Source organism: Elgaria multicarinata, chromosome 3 (genome assembly GCF_023053635.1).
Source record: "Elgaria multicarinata webbii isolate HBS135686 ecotype San Diego chromosome 3, rElgMul1.1.pri, whole genome shotgun sequence".
In the NCBI taxonomy this organism is placed as follows: Eukaryota; Metazoa; Chordata; class Lepidosauria; order Squamata; family Anguidae; genus Elgaria; species Elgaria multicarinata.
In genome coordinates this window covers 173276504-173298443 of record NC_086173.1, presented here as the reverse complement: position 1 = coordinate 173298443, position 21940 = coordinate 173276504, and the positions used below count along the sequence as shown (strand labels likewise).

The 21940-nt window shown below is 46.0% G+C and overlaps 1 protein-coding gene and 1 pseudogene across 1 annotated transcript; one reads left to right on the top strand and one right to left on the bottom strand.

Moving 5' to 3' along the window:
- Positions 1 to 21940, bottom strand: part of LOC134395799 (zinc finger protein 850-like) — a 229615-nt pseudogene that overhangs the window by 115114 nt on the left and 92561 nt on the right.
- LOC134396352 (zinc finger protein 436-like) lies at positions 5255 to 21872 on the top strand. Its single transcript, XM_063122822.1, has 6 exons — positions 5255 to 5281; positions 12752 to 13366; positions 13523 to 13643; positions 14008 to 14090; positions 14392 to 14518; positions 20142 to 21872. The coding sequence occupies exons 2-6, from the start codon at positions 12953 to 12955 to the stop codon at positions 21425 to 21427; spliced, it is 2031 nt and encodes a 676-aa protein (XP_062978892.1). The 5' UTR covers positions 5255 to 5281; positions 12752 to 12952; the 3' UTR covers positions 21428 to 21872.

The following is a 21940-nucleotide window of genomic DNA, read 5'->3' as shown; positions in this document are numbered from 1 at the left end:
TCCAACCCCCTGCTCAATGCAGGAATCCACCCTAAAGCATCCCTGACAGATGGTTGTCCAGCTGCCTCTTGAAGGCCTCTAGTGTGGGAGAGACCACAACCTCACCAGGCAACTGATTCCATTGTCGTACTGCTCTAACAGTCAGGACGTTTTTCCTGATGTCCAGCTGGAATCTGGCTTCCTGTCACTTGAGCCTGTTATTCCGTGTCCTGCACTCTGTGAGGATCGAGAAGAGATCCTGGCCTTCCTCTGTATGACAAACTTTTAAGTATTTGAAGAGTGCTATCATGTCTCCCCTCAATCTTCTCTTCTCCAGGCCATCACTACCTTCATTAGGCCCAGAATATAAGTGCAGTTCCCTCTGTGTGGGAGAAAGAGCCATGCGATGTGTTTATTTACAGTCGTGTGAAAAAGAAAGTGCACCTTCTTGGAATTGTATGATTTTACATATCAGGACATAATAACAATCATCTGTTCCTAAGCAGGTCTAAAAATTAGGTAAATACAACCTCAGATGAACAACAACACATGACATATTACACCTTGTAATGATTTATTTAAAAGAAATAAAGCCAAAATGGAGAAGCCATGTTTTTCGCACGACTGTAGACTGCCCTTTTGTGAACCGCTCAGAGAGCTTCTATGATTCCTCCAGGAATTTATCCAACCACCTTTTAAAGCCATCCAAATTGGTGGCCATCACTACATCTTATGGTAGTGAGTTCCATCATTTAACAATTTGTGTGAACCGCCCAGAGAGCTTTGGCTATTGGGCGGTATAGAAATGCAATAAATACATTATAAATAAACAGCACCCTCCCACCCATGTTCCCCAGCAACTTGTGCACACAGGCTTACTGCCTCGAATTCTGGAGATAGCATGCAACCATCAGGGTTGGTAGACTTGGCTCGCCTTCGCCTCCAGGAATTTATCCAACCCCCTTTTAAAAGCTGTCCAAATTGGTGACTATCCCCGCATCTTGTTATTATTATTATTATTTATTCATATAGCACCATCAATGTACATGGTGCTGTACAGAGTAAAACAATAAAATAGCAAAACCCTGCCACATAGGCTTACATTCTAATAAAATCGTAATAAAACAATGAGAAGGGGAAGAGAAGGCACCAAACAGGCACAGGGTAGAGTAAAACTAACAGTATAAAAGTCAGATCAAAATCAAGTTTTAAAAGCTTTAGAAAAATCAAGTTTTAAAAGCTTTAGAAAAAAGGAAAGTTTTTAGCTGAACTTTAAAAGCTGCGGTTGAACTTGTAGTTCTCAAAGCGTTTCAGGCATAAGGGGCAGCAGAAGAAAATGCACGAAAATGGACTATTCACTGTATAGAAAAGTGCTGGTTTTAGCCTTTAAATCGCTACATGGCTTGGGATTAGGCTACCTAAAGGACTGGAAATAAAGCCCTGTGAGGAGAGACCGAAAGAACTGGGCATGTTTAGCCTGGAGAAGAGAAGATTGAGGGGAGACATGATAGCACTCTTCAAATACTTGAAAGGTTGTCACACAGAGGAGGGCCAGGATCTTAATATTATTATTATTTATTTATTTATATAGCACCATCAGTGTACATGGTGCTGTACAGAGTAAAACAGTAAATAGCAAGACCCTGCCGCATAGGCTTACATTCTAATAAAATCATAATAAAACAATAAGGAGGGGAAGAGAATGCAAACAGGCACTGGGTAGGGTAAAACTAACAGTATAAAGTCAGAACAAAATCAAGTTTTAAAAGCTTTAGGAAAAAGAAAAGTTTTTAGCTGAGCTTTAAAAGCTGCGATTGAACTTGTAGTTCTCAAATGTTCTGGAAGAGCGTTCCAGGCGTAAGGGGCAGCAGAAGAAAATGGACGAAGCCGAGCAAGGGAAGTAGAGGCCCTTGGGCAGGCGAGAAACATGGCATCAGAGGAGCGAAGAGCACGAGCGGGACAATAGTGTGAGATGAGAGAGGAGAGATAGGAAGGAGCTAGACCGTGAAAAGCTTTGAAGGTCAACAGGAGAAGTTTATATTGGATTCTGAAGTGAATTGGAAGCCAATGAAGAGTTTTCAGAAGTGGAGTAACATGGTCAGAGCGGCGAGCCAAGCAGCAGAGAGGTGAACAGAAACCAACGAACTGATGTGAGACGAAGGAAGGCCAGAGAGAAGAAGGTTGCAGTCCAACCGTGAAATAACCAGCGCATGAACAAGCGTTTTGGCAGAAGAGACAGACAAAAATGATTGAATCCGGGCAATATTATACAGGAAAAAACGACAGGATTTAGCTACTGTCTCAATATGAGGACTAAAGGAGAGCGAGGCATCAAATATAAAGCCAAGACTACGAGTTTCCTTGACCGGAGTAAGCGTGACATCATTGACAGTAAGAGAGAATGAGAGATGAGGAGAAGGTTTAGGAGGAAAAACAAGCAATTCAGTCTTTGCCATATTAAGTTTTGTGGTAGGGAGTTCCATAGTTAAACTCTGCGCTGTGTGAAGAAGTCCTTCCTTTTATTTGTCCTGGATCTCCCACCCATCAGTTTCATGGGATAATGACCCCTTTGGGTTCTAGTATTTTGAGAGAGGGAGAAAAAAGGTCTCCCTGTCCACATTCTGCATGCAATGCATGGTTTTGCACACCTCTGTCATGTCTCCCTGTAGCCTCCTTTTTAGCTGGAGGTCCTGACGATCGGAGCCTGGGGCTTCATGCATGCAGCCCCCCTGAGCATGCAGCCCCGTGCCCCCTCCTGCCCTCACCCCCCACATGCACACTCTTCCCTGGGACTGCCCCCGCTGCCCCCCTGCAAGAGTCTGCACCCAGCCTTTCCTTGCAAAATCTTCTCCCCCCATTGCACTCACCAAATCCTTCCCAGAATTCCCAGAAGGGGTGGGGGGTGGAGTGGGGGGGGGAGGAAGTAGGTCCCCCAATTTGCATCCTTTGGCCTCTCTAGGAATGCCTCTGGGTGGCTTTAACCCCTTCCTCCCCCAACCTGGTGCCCTCCAGATGCGTTTGCACTGCAACGAGGTGTTGCAGTCCGACGCATCTATAGCGTGTGCGGGAGGGAAGCCTGCTTTTTTTTTTTGTCCTGCACGAGAAGAGGCAGCAGAAATTGCATTAGGAAAAAAACAGGGGCCCGTTTTTGCAAGTGGTGCTTCTTGGGGAGTCTTTTGCAGCAACTGCCACTGAGGCTCCTGTTAAGGGTTAAAGCAAACGAGTGCCCGTTCCTAGAGAGGCGCACATACAGTGCAGGCTGGTGGCTCCGATTTCGGTGGGGATGTGAATCCATTCTGAGTTTTAGCCAGAACCAGCCAGAACGCTTAAAAAAACAAGAAAAAGCATCTATCCAACAAATGTGATAGTATTTAGCACTTTGCATTGCTCTTTAGACTTCTGGGCTGGTTCTGATTGAAATCCAGACTCTAGGGTGACCCTGGTGCTATATAAATAAATTAATAATAATAATAATAATAATAATAATAATAATAATAATAATAATAATAATAATAATAATAATAATAATAATAATGATTCCGCTCAGGAATGAGCAACTATAGGATACAGCAGATGGCTAAGGTAGGGTGACCCTATGGAAAGGAGGACAGGGCTCCTGTAGCTTTAACAGTTGCATAGAAAAGGGGATTTCAGCAGGTGTCATGTGTATGCATGCAGCACCTGGTGAAGTCCCCTCTTCATCACAACAGTTGAAGCTGCAGGAGCCCTGCCCTCTTTTGTATCTGGTCACGCTAGTATAGCTCCTGCAGCTTTAACCATTGTGATGAAGAGGCGACTTCACCAGGTGCTGCATGCCTACACATGCATTGAACAGGGGGTTGGACTCGATGGCCTTGTAGGTCCCTTCCAACTCTGCTATTCTATGATTCTATGACAACTGTTAAAGATACAGGAGCCCTGTCCTTTTCATAAGGTCACACTATTTAAGAGTTGTATTGAAAAGGGAATTTCAGCAAGTGTCATTTGTATATATGGAGAACCTGGTGAAATTCCCTCTTCATCACCACAGTTAAAGCTGCAGGTGCCCTGCCCTCTTTTAAATCTGGTCACTCTAGTATAGCTCCTGCAGCTTTAACTGTGGTGATGGAGAGGGAATTTCACCAGGTTCTCCATATATACAAATGACACCTGCTGAAATCCCACTTTCTATGCAACTGTTAAAGATACAGGAGCCCCATCCTCCTTTTCATAGGGCCACCTTTTTAGAGGGAATCGAGCCGCGCTTGTCTGCAGGTGGAGGCTGGCCACTGGGGCTGTTCCGGCGATGCCAGGCTGGGGGCCACCGTGGGTCAGGCCCTGCTGATGCCCCCGGTCTGCTTCCAAGCAAGGTTCGTCTGTTCCGGGAACGACGCCTTTCCAGGGCCTCCTCTCAGGCTGGGGCTGGAAGCAGGACGCACTTAGAATCATAGAATCATAGAATAGTATTCTATGATTCTTTGTGAACCGCCCAGAGAGCTCCGGCTATTGGGCGGCATTGAAATGTCATAAATAAATAAATAAATAAAGTTGGAGGGAGCCTATAAGGCCATTGAGTCCAACCCCCTGCTCAGTGCAGGAATCCACCCTAAAGCATCCCTGACAGGTGGTTGCCCAGCTGCCTCTTGAAGGCCTCTAGTGTGCGAGAGCCCACCACCTCCCTAGGTCACTGGTTCCATTGTTGTACTGCTCTAACCGTCAGGAAGTTTTTCCTGCTGTCCAGCCGGAATCTGGCTTCCTGTAACTTGAGCCCGTTATTCCGTGTTCTGCTTTGTTTATCATGGAATCATAGAATAGCAGAGTTGGAAGGGGCCTCTAAGGCCATCAAGACCAACCCCCTGCTCAATGCTGGGATCCACCTTAAAGCATCCCTGACAGATGGTTGTCCAGCTGCCCTCCGCTTGCCAGCAAGCCCAACTCCATGCCAAGGTAGCCAGTTTTGCCCATATATATATATATATATATATATATATATGGGTTTGCGAAATCCACCTGGTGGAAAAACGTGCTTTTCCCAGCAGGTGCACTGAGCTGGGGGTTGGACTCGATGGCCTTAAGAGACCCCTTCCAAGTCAGGGATTCTGTGATTCCTGGATCTGGCTTGGGCGGAGAGAAGCTCCTGGCGCCCGCTTGGCTTCCTAAGGGTTAAAAGACTGATCTCGATTCCTAGAGAGGAAGGGAATTGGGGAGAGGGAGGGGTGAAAAAACCCCATAGCCGCCTCCGCCCCTCCCCCCTCTGAAATCCCTTCCTGTGTTGACTCCGCCCCCCCGTGGAATCCCTTCTCTCGGGCGCCCGCCAGGCCAGGTGAGTCTCCTCCAGGCTCACCTGGGCATTTGGGGGGGGGGGAGTCCCAGGGATGCGGGGGGGAGGGGGGCTGATGACCCCCCACCCCCAGGGAAGAAGCAGTGGGGGGAGGCTGCCCGGACTCCAACTGCATCCAGCCCATGGAGAGAGGAAAGAAAGGAGGGGAGGGGTCGTTAGAAGAACAGGTGGGGAGGGGGGCGTTAAAGAGGAACGGTTGGGGGGCTTGCTAGCCCATTAGCGGGGCTTGGGGGCTGGGGAGAAGGAGGGCAGGACCCGTCCCCAGTGCAACAGACCCCCTACCACCGCATTCCCAACCTAACGCCCCCCCAAAGGTTGTTGGGACTGCAACTCCCATCATCCCCATCCATCAGGGCGGTGGGAAGGCCTTGGGCATCCACCAGGGGGGGGGGGCTTCTTCCTCTTCTGCTCTCTGCAAAGCCAGGAGGCCCCTTTGGATCTTTGGGGTGGGTGGGTGGGTGGAGGGCTTTAAACATCTGAAATGTTGGGAAAGATGCAATGGAAGCTGTTTGGGGATTAGGGTTGGGGAGGCAGGTTGTATACAGATAGGGTGACCCTATGAAAAGGAGGGCAGGGCTCCTGTGTCTTTAACAGTTGCGTAGAAAAGGGAATTTCAGCAGGTGTCATTTGTATATGTGCAGCACCTGGTGAAATTCCCTCTACATCACAACAGTGAAAACTACACTAGCTATACTAGTGTGACCCTATGAAAAAGAGGGCAGGGCTCCTGTATCTTTCACAGTTGTATTAAAAAGGGGAATTTCAGCAGGTGTCATTTGTATGCATGTCTCACCTGGTGAAATTTCCTCTTCATTACAACTGTTAAATCTGCCCTCTTTTAAATCTGGTCACTCTATATAGCTCCTGCACCTTTAACTGTTGTGATGAAGAGGGAATTCCCTCTTCAATTACAACTGTTAAATAGGGTGACCCTATGAAAAGGAGGACAGGGCTCCTGTATCCTTAACAGTTGCATAGAAAAGGGAAAATTCAGCAGGTGTCGCTTGTATAAATGGAGAACCTGGTGAAATTCCCTCTTCATCACAACAGTTAAAGCTGCAGGAGCTATACTAGAGTTATCAGATTTAAAAGCGGGCAGGGCTCCTGTATCTTTAACAGTTGTATTGAAAAGGAGATTTCAGCAGGTGTCATTTGTATATATGGGAAATCTGGGGACCCTATGAAACAGAGGACAGGGCTCCTGTATCTTTAGCAGTTGCATAGAAAAGGGAATTTCAGCAGGTGTCATTTGTATATATGGGAAACCTGCTGAAATTTCCTCTTCATCACAACAGTTAAAGCTTCCCTCTTTTAAATCTGGTCACTCTAGTATAGCTCCTGCAGCTTTAACTGTTGTGATGAAGAGAGAATTTCACCAGATGAGACATGCATACAAATGATACCTGCTGAAATTTCCTTTTCTATGCAACTGTTAAAGATACAGGAGCCCTGTCCTCCTTTTCGTAGGGTTACCCTATTACAGAGGACACAAAGCATTCAAAGTGCTGGTACTAACTTTCAAAGCCCTAAACGGCTCGGGGACAGGCTAGCTGAAGGAACGCCGCCTCCCATATGTACCTGCCCAGACCCTAAAATCATCTTCAGGGGCCCTTCTCCGTGAGCCCCTGCCAAAGGAAGTGAGGCAGGCGGCTACTAGGAGGAGGGCTTTCTCCGCTGTGGCACCCCGGCTGTGGAACGAGCTCCCCAGAGAGGTCCGCCTGGCGCCTACACTGTATTCCTTCCGTTGCCAGCTGAAGACCTTTTTATTTTCTCAGTGTTTTAACACCTAATTTAACTTAAATCCAAACTTTGCTGTTTTAATTCCGTAATTTCATCTATATCAGCTTCTTCTGTGTGGTTTTATCCTGGTTGTGCTTTTTCTATTGTGTTTTGTATATGAGTTTTTAGACGGTTGGTTGTTTTATTATGTTCTTCGTGGTTTTTTATTTTTGTGAATAGTTGGCCTGGTGAAACATAGGCAAGGAAGAGAGAATTGTGGGGTGGGGGGAACCCCAACAAAACACAGCCAACAGATTCGAGGGGTTTCTTTGGCACACAAGGTTTTTAGGTTGCTTGGAAGCCACAGAGGGCCAAAGGTGGGACCAGGGCGCGGCCCCAGGTGAGGCTTGGATCTGCTCTGGGGCCCTTCCAGCACCGCAGCTCTTTCTTGTGAGCGGAATTGAGGGTCTTCCGCCTTTACAGGGACGCTGCAGGGTCCGTGCACTTCAGGGCGAGGAGTAGATACAAAGCAGCCATGGGCGTTCATAAAATCAAAAATGTTTCACCAATCTTTGTGAGATTTGCACATGCCAGAAAGAAATGTTGGTTTTACAGACCCTGAAAATGTCAAGAAGATTGGTGAAGTATTGAGGGAAGGAGGGCAGTTTAAAGTACAAAAGGGAAAAAAAAACCCTCTCTAAATCCAGATGTCCCTGCTAACATAGGCTGGCCAGGACATGTGCTCACGGGTTCTGAAGTCAGGAAATCCTCGGCCGTTCATCCAGCGGTGGAGTCTTCTTCCTCCCGCCTTCTAGCTGGTGGGATGGCTTTTCTTTTTTCCAAAATTCCCTTTGTTTTATTTTTAATGCATATTTCTTTGCCCCGTTAGAGTGAATACAGACGCCTTTTTCAACTTTAGTGCGACACATGCTCAGTAGTGCCGCACTGCCCCTGTCTCCTGCCTCCGCTAGATGTCTGCTGGAAATGAAATGGCCGCCAGGCTCCTATAGCACAGTTATTTCCTTAGTGGAATCATTCCTTGTGATTAAGAACATTCTGGATCAGACCAAAGGTCCATCTAGTCCAGCACTCTTATTCACACAGCGGTTGGGGTTTGCTTTAACCACTAGGCAGCCTGGTTTCAGGCCCTACCGCAAGGAAGCTGTGGAATTGAATGGGATGGAGCAGCCCCGGCTTTCCGAGAAACAGACTCAGCCTGGTTCTTGCCTCCCTTTTGAGGGAAGGAGAGTTCATCCTCTAAATTTCTCTCTGATCTGGACTCGTGGCAGTCCTTTCTCCTCTCTGACAACTCTCTTACTCTGATCTTGGGTGACTTCAATATCCATGTGGATGACCCTCACGATGCTGCAGCTCTACGATTTCACTCCTTATCTTCCTCTTACGATCTTAAGCTCTGGTCTGAAGCACCCACACATTCCCTTGGACACTGTCTGGATCTTTTCCTCACTCGGAACTGCTCTGTCCTGGACTTTTCTATTGTTGACTTTCCTCTGTCAGATCATCATCTAGTCTCTTTCAATATTACTCACAATCCCCCTCCTTCACGTCCCGCTTCACGCCCTTGTCGTGACCTGCATTCTATCAACTATGAGGCTTTCTCACAGTCTCTAGCCTCCTCTCTTCCTTCTGTCTTCACAGCCGTCTCCTTGGACTCAGCCGTCTCCTCCTTTAACTCCTCATTGTCTTCAACTCTTGATAATCTTGCTCCATCTACAACTCGGATAGTTCGCCCCTCTCAACCCCAACCGTGGCTCACCTCTTTCCTCCGCTACCTTCGCTCTTGTTCCCGGGCAGCCGAACGCCTGTGGCGTAAGACCAGGGACTTGGCGGACTTTGTCCATTACAAATTTGTTCTCTCCTCTTTCTCTTCTGCCATTTCACTGGCCAAACAGCAGCATTACTCAACGTTGATCCAGTCAAATGCTAGACACCCTCAGCGGCTCTTCAAGTCCTTCAATTCTCTCCTGAAACCTAATCCACCATCTCTCCCCGCCTCTCTGTCTGCCAATGACTTTGCCTCTTTCTTCAATGCTAAAATCCAAACTATTTGCTCCGATCTGGCCAGCTCTGCTCCGCTTCCAGCTCCTGTTCCTCACCTGTCAGTTCCTCCTGCAACTCTCTCGGCGTTTCCTTCAGTCTCAGCTGATGAACTGTCTAAAATACTGCGCTCGTCGAAGCCTTCCACTTGTTCCCGTGATCCGATTCCCTCTCGCGTCTTTATTAATCTTATCCCCGCTATCCTACCGTCCTTGCTTCACATCATTAATTCTTCTCTGTCCTCTGGCTCATTTCCCTCTGCTTTTAAACATGCTACTGTCTCTCCCATTCTCAAAAAACCCACTCTTGATCGACTTTCTCTGTCTAACTACCGACCTGTCTCTCTGTTGCCCCTTGTCTCAAAGATTCTGGAACGTGTGGTCTACTCTCGTTGTCTTGACTTTCTCTCTAGTAACTCTGCTCTGGATCCCTTTCAATCTGGATTCCGTCCTTTGCATTCCACTGAAACAGCCCTTACCAAGATCACCAATGATCTTCTCACTGCCAAGTCTAAGGGCCATTATTCCGTCCTTATTCTCCTTGATCTAACTGCAGCCTTTGACACGGTTGATCACGATCTTCTCTTAGATTCCCTCCATGACCTTGGACTCTGTGGCTCTGTCTATAACTGGTTCGCCTCCTATCTAGAGGGTCGCTCTTTCAGCGTGTCGGCTAACGGCAGCTCGTCCTCCTCCTTTCCCCTTTCAGTAGGGGTTCCGCAAGGCTCGGTGCTTGGCCCGTTGCTGTTTTCTCTATACATGCTGCCCTTGGGTAAACTTATTCAATCTCATGGCCTCCAATATCACCTGTATGCCGATGACACACAACTATATCTCTCATCTCCGGAACTTTCTCCTGATGTCCACGATCGTATCTCGGCATGTCTTTCAGATATCTCAGCCTGGCTGCTTCATCGCCGTTTGAAACTCAATATGGCAAAAACTGAACTGCTTGTTTTTCCTCCTAAACCTTCTCCTCACCTCTCATTCTCTCTTACTGTCAACGATGTCACACTTACTCCGGTCAAGGAAGCTCGTAGTCTTGGCTTTATATTTGATTCCTCGCTCTCCTTTATTCCTCATATCGAGGCAGTAGCTAAATCTTGTCGTTTCTTCCTGTATAATATTGCCAGGATTCGACCATTTTTGTCTGTCTCTTCTGCCAAGACTCTCGTTCACGCACTGGTTATCTCTCGGTTGGACTACTGCAACCTCCTTCTCTCTGGCCTCCCCTCATCTCACATCAGTCCGCTGGTCTCTGTCCACCACTCTGCCTCTAAGATAATCTTCCTGGCCCGCCGCTCTGACCATGTCACTCCGCTTCTGAAATCTCTTCATTGGCTTCCAATTCACTCCAGAATCCAATATAAACTTCTCTTGTTGACCTTCAAAGCTTTTCACGGTCTAGCTCCTGCCTATCTCTCCTCTCTCATCTCACACTATTGCCCCGCTCGTGCTCTTCGCTCCTCTGATGCCATGCTTCTCGCCTGCCCAAGGACCTCCACTTCCCTTACTCGGCTTCGTCCTTTTTCCTCTGCTGCCCCTCATGCCTGGAACGCTCTTCCAGAACACTTGAGAACTACCAACTCAATCACAGCTTTTAAAACTCAGCTAAAAACTTTTCTTTTCCCTATAGCTTTTAAACATTGAGTTTGTTCTGACTCTATACTGTTAGCTTCACCCTACCCGGTGCCTGTTTACACTTCCCTGTGCCTGTTTGCATTCTCTTTCCCTCCTTATTGTTTACTACAACTTTATTAGATTGTAAGCCTATGCGGCAGGGTCTTGCGATTTACTGTGTGGTCTGTGCAGCACCATGTACATCGATGGTGCTATATAAATAAATAAATAAATAAATAAATAATAATAATAATAATAATAATTCTCTGGTCTCTTTGGGAACACGTTTTCCTTTGGCTTTTTGAGAGTATTTTGGGGCTCTCTTTCCCCAAGGCCAGTTTGCATTTTTGCTCCCGGGTGAAGCAAGGTGCGGAACTCAGCAGAGATCTCTTTCAGCCTCCCTCTGGATCCATGATCCCCTGGTCTTCAGATCTCTCCTTGGAATAGGGAGCCAAACGTTCCTTTTAACCCCCCTGACCCCAATACACACAGGGTGCTCCTGTCCATTTCCCACCTAAGCGTTTGGTCCATACTGCTATAAAGTCGAAAGCTTCAAACCCTTCATTGAATTAGTTTCGGCTGGTGTAAGTTTTTCAGTTCAATTTAGAAACCTTTCAAGGTGCTTCTGGGCCTACAACATTGGTTTGGGCCTTGTCACACTGTTTTTCTCTTAAGCTTTAGAAACAGTTAAACTTCAGTGCATTTTGCATAGTGTAAACATGTATTTTCTTCCTACCTAATCATTGCACTCTAGACTGGCTTTGATGTGTTTTTGGAGGCAGGCAAAATCTTTTTTTGTTCCGGCAGACCTTTGGCAAACAATCTGGCCCGCTGTCTATACCTTGGACTTTATTGATTTTATTTATTTATTTATTTATTACATTTCTATACCGCCCAATACTCAACCAGCTCTCTGGGCGGTTCACAAAAATTAAAAACATTCAAAGCATAAAACAACGGTATAAAACCATAATATAAAATACAATATAAAAGCTCAACCAGATAAAAACAGCGGCAATGCAAAATTACAAATTTAAAACACAAAGATAACATTTATTTATAGACTGTTAAAATGCTGGGAGAATAAAAAGGTCTTCACCTGGCGTCTAAAAGCATATAATGTAGGTGCCAAGCGAGCCTCCTTAGGGAGCTCATTCCGCAGCCGGGGTGCCACAGCAGAGAAGGCCCTCCTCCTGGTAGCCCCCTGCCTCACTTCCTTTGGCAGGGGCTCACGGAGAAAGACTCCTGAGGATGACCTTAGGGTCCGGGCAGGTACATATGGGAGGAGGCGTTCCTTCAGATAGCCTGGCCCCAAACCGTTTAGGGCTTTAAATGTTAATACCAGCACTTTGAATCAGGCCCGGACCTGGACTGGCAGCCAATGAAGCTGGAAAAGGACTGGCGTAATGTGGTCTCGTCGGCCAGTCCCTGTTAGTAACCGCGCTACCCTGTTTTGTACCTTGACCACATCCTCGGGCCTCAATAACTTTAAAATTCTTATATATTTTAAAAGTTTTAAATGCTTTAATATTGAAATGTTTTTAATTCTGTTTTTAACTTTTGTAAATTTCAATATTTATAGAATCAAAGAATAGTAGAGTTGGAAGGGGCCTCTAAGGCCATCAAGTCCAACCCCCTGCTCAAGGGCTTTAGCTGGATATGTTTTCATTTTGTAAGGCTGCCTTGAGGCCCAGCATTGGGCAAAAGGCAGGATACAAATAATAATAATAATAATGATAATAATAATAATAATACAGCAGCAATGTTTCACATTTCCCTTCTGTTTTTGATGTTCTTTTGCATTTACTTTTCTTTATAAGCCATTCATATCTTAAGACTTCTTGTGTGGCATGTTTTCATTGGTTTACACGTTAAGAGGGTATTCACTGTTTTCCTGCTTATGTTATAAAACCTATTTTCAACTTCAAGGCTAACAGAGTTAGGGGGAAATCCTCAATCTCTTTGCACTCAGAGGCACTGAGTAAGGGATCCCTGGAGATAACCTACACTGACCCCAATGACATAACGTGTATTTTTTTTTAATTTGTATCCAAAGGTGCTCAACGTTTCGGACAGGGAGTCCTTCATCAAGAGCTGGAAAAAGTTAATGAGCTGCCAAAAAGCTACTGGTTTCCAGATTGCAGTCTGCAGTTTACAACACTGTAGTTTTCAGTGTTCTGTGCTGTAGTTACGTTTGTATATTTTAAAGAGCTGTGTTAAATTATCGTCGGAGGCTTCCTGGGAGCACAGATCCGAGATGGATGAGGAAGACTCAGTTGGCCGCGAAGCAGGAAGAGGGCCTGGTACCACCACAACTGGAAGCAGTGGGGAATTCTGGGAAGGAACAGTGCAGGGAATCCTGGGAGAAGAGACGCCCTGCCCAGAGGTACGGAGCCGGCATTTCCGGCAATTCCACTACCAGGAGGCCGAGGGCCCCCGAGAGGTTTGCAGCCGACTCCACGATCTCTGCCGCCAGTGGCTGAAACCAGAGAGGCACACGAAGAACCAGATGCTGGATCTGGTGATCCTAGAGCAGTTCCTGGCCGTCCTGCCCTCGGAGATCGGGAGCTGGGTGAGAGAATGTGGAGCGGAGACCAGTTCCCAGGCGGTTGACCTGGCAGAAGGTTTCCTCCTCAGCCGGGCAGAGGACAAGAAGCAGGAAGAGGAGCAGGTGAGAGACTTTTAGCCTGGTAGTTGGAAAGGAAAAAGCACGTGAGGGAGGGTGTACTAAAACGGACTCATAACAGTCCAAGTCCTTTGCTCCAGTATTATTCCTTCTCTAATCCTTCTCCCCATTGCATGTCCTGGATCCTCATTGCTGTTTCAGGAGCAGGGCCTGCCTGCAGAATTGAGCGCTGATTTCTCTGGGGCAGAGAAGGCTCCACTCAGACGCAGTTCGGAGCGAAGAAGGATCGTTCAGGAGGCTGACGGAGGAGCCCCCGTGCAGGGTGAGGATCAAGGAGGCCTATTTCAACTCGGTTTCCCTCTCTGGAGTCTGCCCAAAATATATGGCACCCCTTTAAGTTCCTCTAAATAGTTTTGGTCATTGGGGGAGGGACACTTAAATTAAACCTCGCTTAGAGTTCAGGAAAGGTGTTTCTTTTCAGCACGTGAAGACATTCTACGTGGAAACCTGTGTAGTGGTTTCTGGGTAAGAACCTAAATGGGGAGAGACGTGTGTTTTCACACAAGTGAAATTCAAAAACCTGAGCATAAACAGCAGAGGTTGTAATGCCGTTCTCCCTGCTTGGATGTGCATCGTTTGAAGGCAACCAGATGCTCTGGGCTTCCTGCCATCTTTGTCTCCCACAGGTGAAGTCATGATGCCGGCAGTCGGTACCCCATCATCTCTTTCTGGTGGCGAAGGGGGAACGGAGGCCATGGGACCCAATGAGGTAGGGGGACGATCTCTGGGGAGAAGGGTGAGGGGCAGCCTGGGGGTCTCTGGGCTCTGCTCACCTCCCTGGGACTGAGCAAGTCGCTTTCCTCTTTGCTTCTGTCAAAGCGGCCGTGTTGAATGGCTTTGAGTGGCCCTCAGGAAGGTTTCATGAGGTTCCCCCCCATCTTTTCGGGGGTGTTTAGAACAGAGCCTGTATAGCAGCTGAGAATCATCACCATTCCGCTCGTCTGCTGTTCTAGATTTTGCTTGTCTGTAATCTTCATGCTCTCTCTGAGTTAGAAATGTTTCCCTTTCAGGGTCTGGTGAGCTTTGAGGAGGTGGCTGTGTCGTTCACGGAGGAGGAGTGGGCGCTGCTGGATCCGGACCAGAGAGCAATGCATCGCGAAGTCACCGAGGAGATCTGTGGGATTGTGACCTCTCTGGGTAAGGCTCTGTCTTTCCCCAGTTGGTTATAATACATTCTTCACAAATGCAACAAACTGATTTTAGCATGTTCTTCATGCCAAAGTCCCATCTTCCAACCTAACAAGATGTACCTACTTTTATTGACTAAGAGTGCAATCCTATGTCTTTTTAGAAAGAAAAGACTCCAGGCTGCAGGGCTTAATAAGTGTGCTGATGCTGGATCAGACCGAGGGTCATAGAATCATAGAATAGTAGAGTTGGAAGGGCCTATAAGGACATCAAGTTCAACCCCCTGCTCCATGCAGGAATCCACCCTAAAATATACCTGACAGATGGTTGTCCAAATCCTTTCTTGCAGCCATATCGCACTGTTGGCTCATATTCAGCTTGCGATCTACAACAATTCCAAGATCCTTCTCGTTTGTAGTATTGCTGAGCCAAGTATCCCCCATCTTGTAACTGTGCCTTTGGTTTCTATTTCCCAAATGTAGAACTTGGCATTTATCCCTCTTAAATTTCATTCTGTTGTTTTCAGCCCAGCACTCCAGCCTATCAAGATCACTTTGAAGTTTGCTTCTGTCTTCCAGGGTATTAGCTATCCCACCCAATTTTGTGTCATCTGCAAATTTGATCAGCGTTCCCTGCACCTCCTCGTCCAAATCATTAATAAAAATGTTGGAGAGCACTGGGCCCAGGACGGAGCCCTGCGGCACCCCACTCGTTGCCTCTCCCCAGTTTGAGAAGGTTCCATTGATAAGTACTCTTTGAGTCCGATTCTGTAGCCAGCTGTGGATCCACCTAATAGTTGTTCCATCTAGCCCACTTTTAGCTAGTTTGTTAATCAGAATATCACAGGGCACTTTGTCGAAAGCTTTGTTGAAGTCAAGATATATGACGTTCACAGCATTTGTGTGTTTTTCCAGTACTGCACATAGCGGTGTCTAGCAGCTGTTGTCATGTACAAAAACAGCGTTCCTCCTTTTTCTTTGAGTTGATCGTCCCTAAGTCCCTACAAGAATGATTCTGGTTTCATTTATAGATTTGTCTTTAATATTTTTTGCATTAACAAATAGATCTGAGTCCAGAAAGATTTTGCTTTTTTACAGGACCACCACATCTGGTAGATCGTTCTTTCTTGTTCTTCACATTTCCAACAGTCTCCCAAGGCACCCCTATACATTTTAGCTAATTTTGAGGGAGACATATACCACCTATACATCATCTTGTAAAAGTTCTCTTTAAGTCTTGTACTTAACGTATATTTTAGGCCTTTTACCCACATATTTTCCATAGTTCCATTGGTACATTATGCCCAACATTTTGGGACCATTTTATCATACAATCCTTTGGTCATTGTCTGTCTTGAGCTTTAAGAATAGCTTATAAACATCAGCCATTTGAGCCCACTGGACAGTTCTCTTCTATGGGAGGCCTCCTGGGGCGATACCCACACTGGTATTTTCTAGAGGTGTGCTCCGCTCCGATTAGAATCGGAGAATCAGAAGCGAATTGGCCTGCTCCACCTTACCCAGAGGCGGAGTAGAAGCGGACCCCGGACCCTTAGAAGCACGGCGAAGAGAAGCACCCATAGGCGGAGCACTTCTCTATTCGCAGCGCGAATCGATCACCATTTTTGAAAATTTCGCCCATAGGATTGCACTGCGGAAAAGAATAGGGGATAACTGTGTTGTTTTTTAAGCTATCTTTCTGAAACTTCTTGTGCTTAGAGAGTCGTGGCTGGGGGTCATTTTGAGCCAGCTCTCTGCGTGGTGCGGTTCGCTTGCTATAATTTTTTTTAAAATCGGGTAAAAAAAAGCGGGAGAGGTACCTTTTTGAAGGGCGGAGAGGCAGAGTCATGATCATATGATCCCAAAGTTGGAGGAGGGGATAGGCAAAACGGGATACTAGTAACTTGGGATACTGGGAAATTTCTCTTTCTTAGTCTGTGAACGGACTTTTCCCAGTGTTTTTTAAAACAGTAGCCCCACCAAATGCACAAACACAACCTGAAATCATATACTAAGCAAATAAATAACAGATAGGAAACACAGCACTGCTACCCACCCTAACCTTGGTGAACAACTGAATAGATGTGGTGCAAGGGGATGAGGTCCCCTAGGGCATGTGGACTTCTTGGAGGGTCATCAGAGCCCTCCAAAGAGTAACCAGTGGAGACTAATGCCTATCATGAGTTGAAGTGGCAGGTCGCTTCTTAAAGAATGGTCCCTAGACAGGGCCAGTGAAATCTGCACAGTTCCCCCTCCCCCTGGGCACGTCCACTTCCCTCTAACTGGTAAAAGACAGATATAACCTTTTTTAAAAAATTCTTCTTGTTGTTTATTCAGCAACACTGCTGCTTTTAATTCTACCCCTCCTTCGTTTGTTTATTTATTTATTTATTTATTTATTCCATTTTATATTTACACCCCATAGCCCAAGCTCTCCTGGCTTTTCCTCTTCAGTGAAGTCAGGCAGGCTTTCATTGTGGTTCAACTCCTTATTGTTGTTGTTGTTGTTATTGTTGCTATTAGTATTAACTAGTACTGTTATTATTAATGTTACTATTATTGTTGTTGTTTAATAATGACTGTGATCACAGTGCAGTCAATCAACTCTGAAGCAAGGATCACAAAGCTTTACTCTTATCCTCCTAGCCTCCTAGTTATGGGATGCAAAAGAAAAGGCATCTCTCTGTGCTGCTCCCGCCTCACAGGGATGGTTTGCATTACTGGCTTCGAAACTATCCTTGGCTCACTTCCTTATGCCCCCAGAAATGTCTGCTGCCTGCCTGCCTTCCCTCCCTCCTCCCCTGCCTGCCTCGCAGGGATGGTTTGTGTGTGTGTTGCTTTGACTCAGGGGAGAAGTCCTTCCTGCGCTCACTTAGACTTTTGGAAGTTCCAAATCAATTTTTCAAGTGTGAAAGAAGATTCATATTTAGGTTTATCTCTACTCCCCAATTCATGGCATGTTGGGATTTCCTTTGAAATGGCCCCATTGAGCTGTCTGCAGCTTTAAATCCCTGAGATACTGGGGTGTCCGATTTTCATAAATTCCCCAAAATTCAGGAGATGATGGGATTGGCTTGAGTCTTGGCATGCATGTGTATCCATGGATAATCTATCATGGTGCCGAGTTTGAGGTTTCTAACGTGAAAATTGACGGAGATATCGAAAGGGGTGTGAATTGGGGTTAAGGGTGGTGTGTTAGAGGTTAAAGCCCTGCCAAAAATCAGGGGATGATGGGATTTGCTTGAAACTTGGCATCAATGTGGATCTAGATGGCATCTGTGAGGGTGCCCACTTCCAATTTTTTTATCTGTCAAATTGTCGGAGAACAGTCCATGTCTGAAAATGGGGTGTCCGATTTTCAAAAATTCCCCCAAAATTATTATTATTATTATTTATTTATTTATATAGCACCATCAATGTACATGGTGCTGTACAGAGTAAAACAGTAAATAGCAAGACTCTGCCGCATAGGCTTACAATCTAATAAAATCATAGTAAAACAATAAGGAGGGGAAGAGAATGCAAACAGGCACAGGGTAGGGTAAGCAGGCACAGGGTAGGGTAAAACTAACAGTATAAAGTCTGCACAACATCAAGTTTTAAAAGCTTTAGGAAAAAGAAAAGTTTTTAGTTGAGCTTTAAAAGCTGCGATTGAACTTGTAGTTCTCAAATGTTCTGGAAGAGCGTTCCAGGCGTAAGGGGCAGCAGAAGAAAATGGACGAAGCCGAGCAAGGGAAGTAGAGGCCCTTGGGCAGGCGAGAAACATGGCATCAGAGGAGCGAAGAGCACGAGCGGGGCAATCAGGGGACGCTTGGATTGGCTTGAGTCTTGGCATGCGTGTGTATATGTCCATGAGGTGTCATGGTGCCAAACCTGAGGTTTCTAACTTTAACAGAGAAAAAGTTGTAGACTTTTTTGGATTTCAATGCAAGCCTATGGGGGGGGGGGGAAGCGGAGCTCCGATCCGGAGTTCCGCAGTGGAGCGGAGCGGACTGTAGGCGGAGCGGGGCGGAGCAGGGTGGAGCAAAGCGGCCCGATCCGCAAATTGAAGAGAAGTGGAGCGGGGGGTCCGTGCACACCCCTAGTATTTTCTGACAGAGTCTAGGTTTATATTCATTCCATACTCTTAGAATTGTACATCTGACATAGTGATGATTAAATTCCACATTGACCTTAGCTTTCTCATACCACAGGTAGCCATGCCACACAAACCTCAGTTCATGGCCTTCGAGGTCCAATAGTCATCTATATTCCAACAGCACCCATTCTTTCATCCAAACCAGGCAACAGGCAGAGAAATACAGTTTCAGATCCGGTAACCCCAGACCTCTTTCTTTGGCATCCTGTAATATTTTAAGTTTAACTCTTGGCTTTTTCCCTTGCCATATAAATCTACATATCTTTCTATGCCATTGCTTGAACGGTGAATCCCCTATTACAATAGGCACTTGTCTTCTCCTTGATTGGGTGGTGGGTAGTAGACTCCGATTATCATGTTCTTTTTATTCCTTGACCAATGTATTTTAATCCAAATGCTCTCGATGGGGCTCCCAGTCTCATGCGCCTGTGCAGGGATAGGTTTATTTATTTATTTATTTCCTCTGTTCTTTTTGAACAAGTTATATCCTTCAATTGCTATATTCCAGTCATGGGAATCATCCCACCAAGTTTCAGTTATACCAAATATATCAAGTCATATTTGCCTTCATGTAATGAGAGTTTGAGTTCATTCTGTTTGTTTCCCAACTATATGAGTATGTCTTTAGAGAAGGAAACACTTTTTTTTTTTTGGTGAGAGCCCTCGTTTGCTGAACTCCCCCTGTCAAACTCCTGTTAGCTCTTCCTGTTCGCTCTCTCTCTGGGATCTGGCTTCCTTTTCTAGCTTCTAGTTTAGCTGGGCCAGCAGCTCTTCTCTGCTTCTGCTCTTCTTGGAGTTGGGAAGCCAAATGAGGTCACTGGGCGGCTGACAACAGTCAGCAATCAAACCAATCAGGTCCATCTATTCCAGCACTCTGTTCACACAGTGGCCAACCAGCTATCCACCAAGGATGAAAAAGCAGGACATGGTGCACCCTCCCACCCATGTTCCCCAGCAACTGGTGCAGACGGGTGATTGCCTCAAATACTGGAGATAGCACACAACCATCAGGGCAAGTAGCCATGGATAGCCTTCTCCTCCAGGAATTTATCCAACCCCCTTTTAAAAGCCGTCCAAATTGGTGGCCATCACTACGTCTTGCGGTAGTGAGTTCCATAATTTAACTATGCGCTGTGCGAAGAATTCCTTCCTTTTATTTGTCCTGAATCTCCTACCCATCAGCTTCATGGGATATGACCCCTTTGGGTTCTAGCATTTTGAGAGAGGGGGAAAATGTCTCCCTATCCACATTCTCCACACCTCTATCATGTCTCCCCTTCACCTCCCTTTTTCCAAGCTAAACAATCCCATTTGATGTAACCTTCCCTCGTAGCGGAGTTGCTCCAGCCCCTTCATCATTTTAGTTGCCCTTTTCTGCAGTTGTATTCTAAGTGTGGTTGCACTATAGATTTGTATAAGGGCAGTACGATACTGGCCGTTTTATTCCCAATTCCCTTTCTTATCGTGCCTAACGTGGAGTTTGCCTTCTTTACAGCGGCCGCACACTGGGTGGACCATTTCATCGAGCTGTCCACCACAACCCCAAGATCTCTTTCTTGTTCGGTCACCGACAGCTCAGATCTGATGGACCAGGAGAGAATAAAAACAGGAGCAATGCACAAGATGACCAGTAAACCCTTTGCTTTTCATGGCCACAGTGAAACCCTAGTACAGGAAAACTTAGCTGAACAAACGGAAATAAATCAGTATTCTGTGCATAGGACAAGCTTTGATTCTCAATCAAGTCTTAAAAGCCATTGTAAAACTCACACAGATGACAACTCATTAAAACGCTTGGAGTGTGGAAAGAGCTTCACTAGAAACACACACCTGACTTCTCAGCAGAGAATTCTCACAGGGGAGAAACCATATGAATGTGCAGACTGTGGAAAGAGCTTCAGTCAGAAGCCTAGCCTCACTTATCATCAAAGTATTCACACAGGGGAGAAACTATATGAATGTGCAGAGTGTGGAAAGATCTTCAGTCAGAGTTCAAGCCTTACTTCCCATCAAAGAATTCACACAGGGGAAAAACCATATGAATGTGCAGACTGTGGAAAGCGCTTCATTCAGAAGATACAACTCACTCGCCATCAAAGAATTCACACAGGGGAGAAACCATATGAATGTGCAGACTGTGGAAAGCGCTTCAGTGATAAGTCATACCTCACTTCTCATCAAAGAATTCACACAGGGGAGAAACTATATGAATGTGCAGAGTGTGGAAAGCGCTTCAGTCGGAGTTCAAGCCTTACTTCTCATCAAAGAATTCACACAGGGGAGAAGCCATATGAATGTGCAGAGTGTGAAAAGTGCTTCAGTGATAAGCTACACCTCACTCGTCATCAAAGAATTCACACAGGGGAGAAACCATATGAATGTGCAGACTGTGGAAAGCACTTCAGTTGGAGACCAAACCTCACTTCTCATCAAAGAATTCACACGGGGGAGAAAGCATATGAATGTGCAGACTGTGGAAAGCGCTTCAGTGATAAGCTACACCTCACTCGTCATCAAAGAATTCACACAGGGGAAAAACCATATGAATGTGCAGTGTGTGGAAAGCACTTCAGTGATAAGATACAACTCACTCGTCATCAAAGAATTCACACAGGGGAGAAACCATATGAATGTGCAGAGTGTGGAAAACGCTTCAGTCACATCTCAAGCCTCACTTATCATCAAAGTATTCACGCATGTGAAAAACCATATAGCTGTGTAGAGTATGGACAGAGCTTCAGTCAGAGGTCAAGACCCACTTCAATGAACAAAACCATATGAATGTGCAGAGTGTGTAAAGAGCTTCCATTGTAGCACAAGCCTCACTTCTCATTAAAGAATTCACAGAGGTGAGAAATTATACAGCTGTGCAGAGTGTGGAAAGCGCTTCAGTCAGAGCACAAACCTCACTTCTCATCAAGAATTCACACGGGGAGAAACCATATGAAGGTGCAGAGTGTGGAAAGTGCTTCAGTAAGAAGATAAACCCCACTTATTAAAGAATTCACACAGGAGAAACCGTATGAATGTGCAGACTGTGGAAAGCACTTCAGTGATATGATAAAAGTCACTCGCTATCAAAGAATTCACACGGGAAAAACTATATGAATGTGCGGATTGTGGAAAGAGCTTCACTAGAAGCACACACTTTTCATCGAAGAATTCACAGAGGTGAGAAACCATATGAATGTGGAACCAAGGCAGGGTCTCCTTCGTGGGGTTTCCGACACCGTTGAACTGCCTCCCATGATAACTTCACTTAGCTCCCTTCATTAGGTGTTTTTTAAATGTTTT

Excerpts from the sequence above, each read along its gene's own strand:
- LOC134396352 (XM_063122822.1), top strand. The coding sequence starts at position 12,953 with ATGGATGAGGAAGACTCAGTTGGCCGCGAAGCAGGAAGAGGGCCTGGT. Across the intron at positions 13,367-13,522 it reads AGAAGCAGGAAGAGGAGCAG|GAGCAGGGCCTGCCTGCAGA; the intron begins GTGAGAGACTTT and ends TTGCTGTTTCAG. Across the intron at positions 13,644-14,007 it reads CGGAGGAGCCCCCGTGCAGG|GTGAAGTCATGATGCCGGCA; the intron begins GTGAGGATCAAG and ends TGTCTCCCACAG.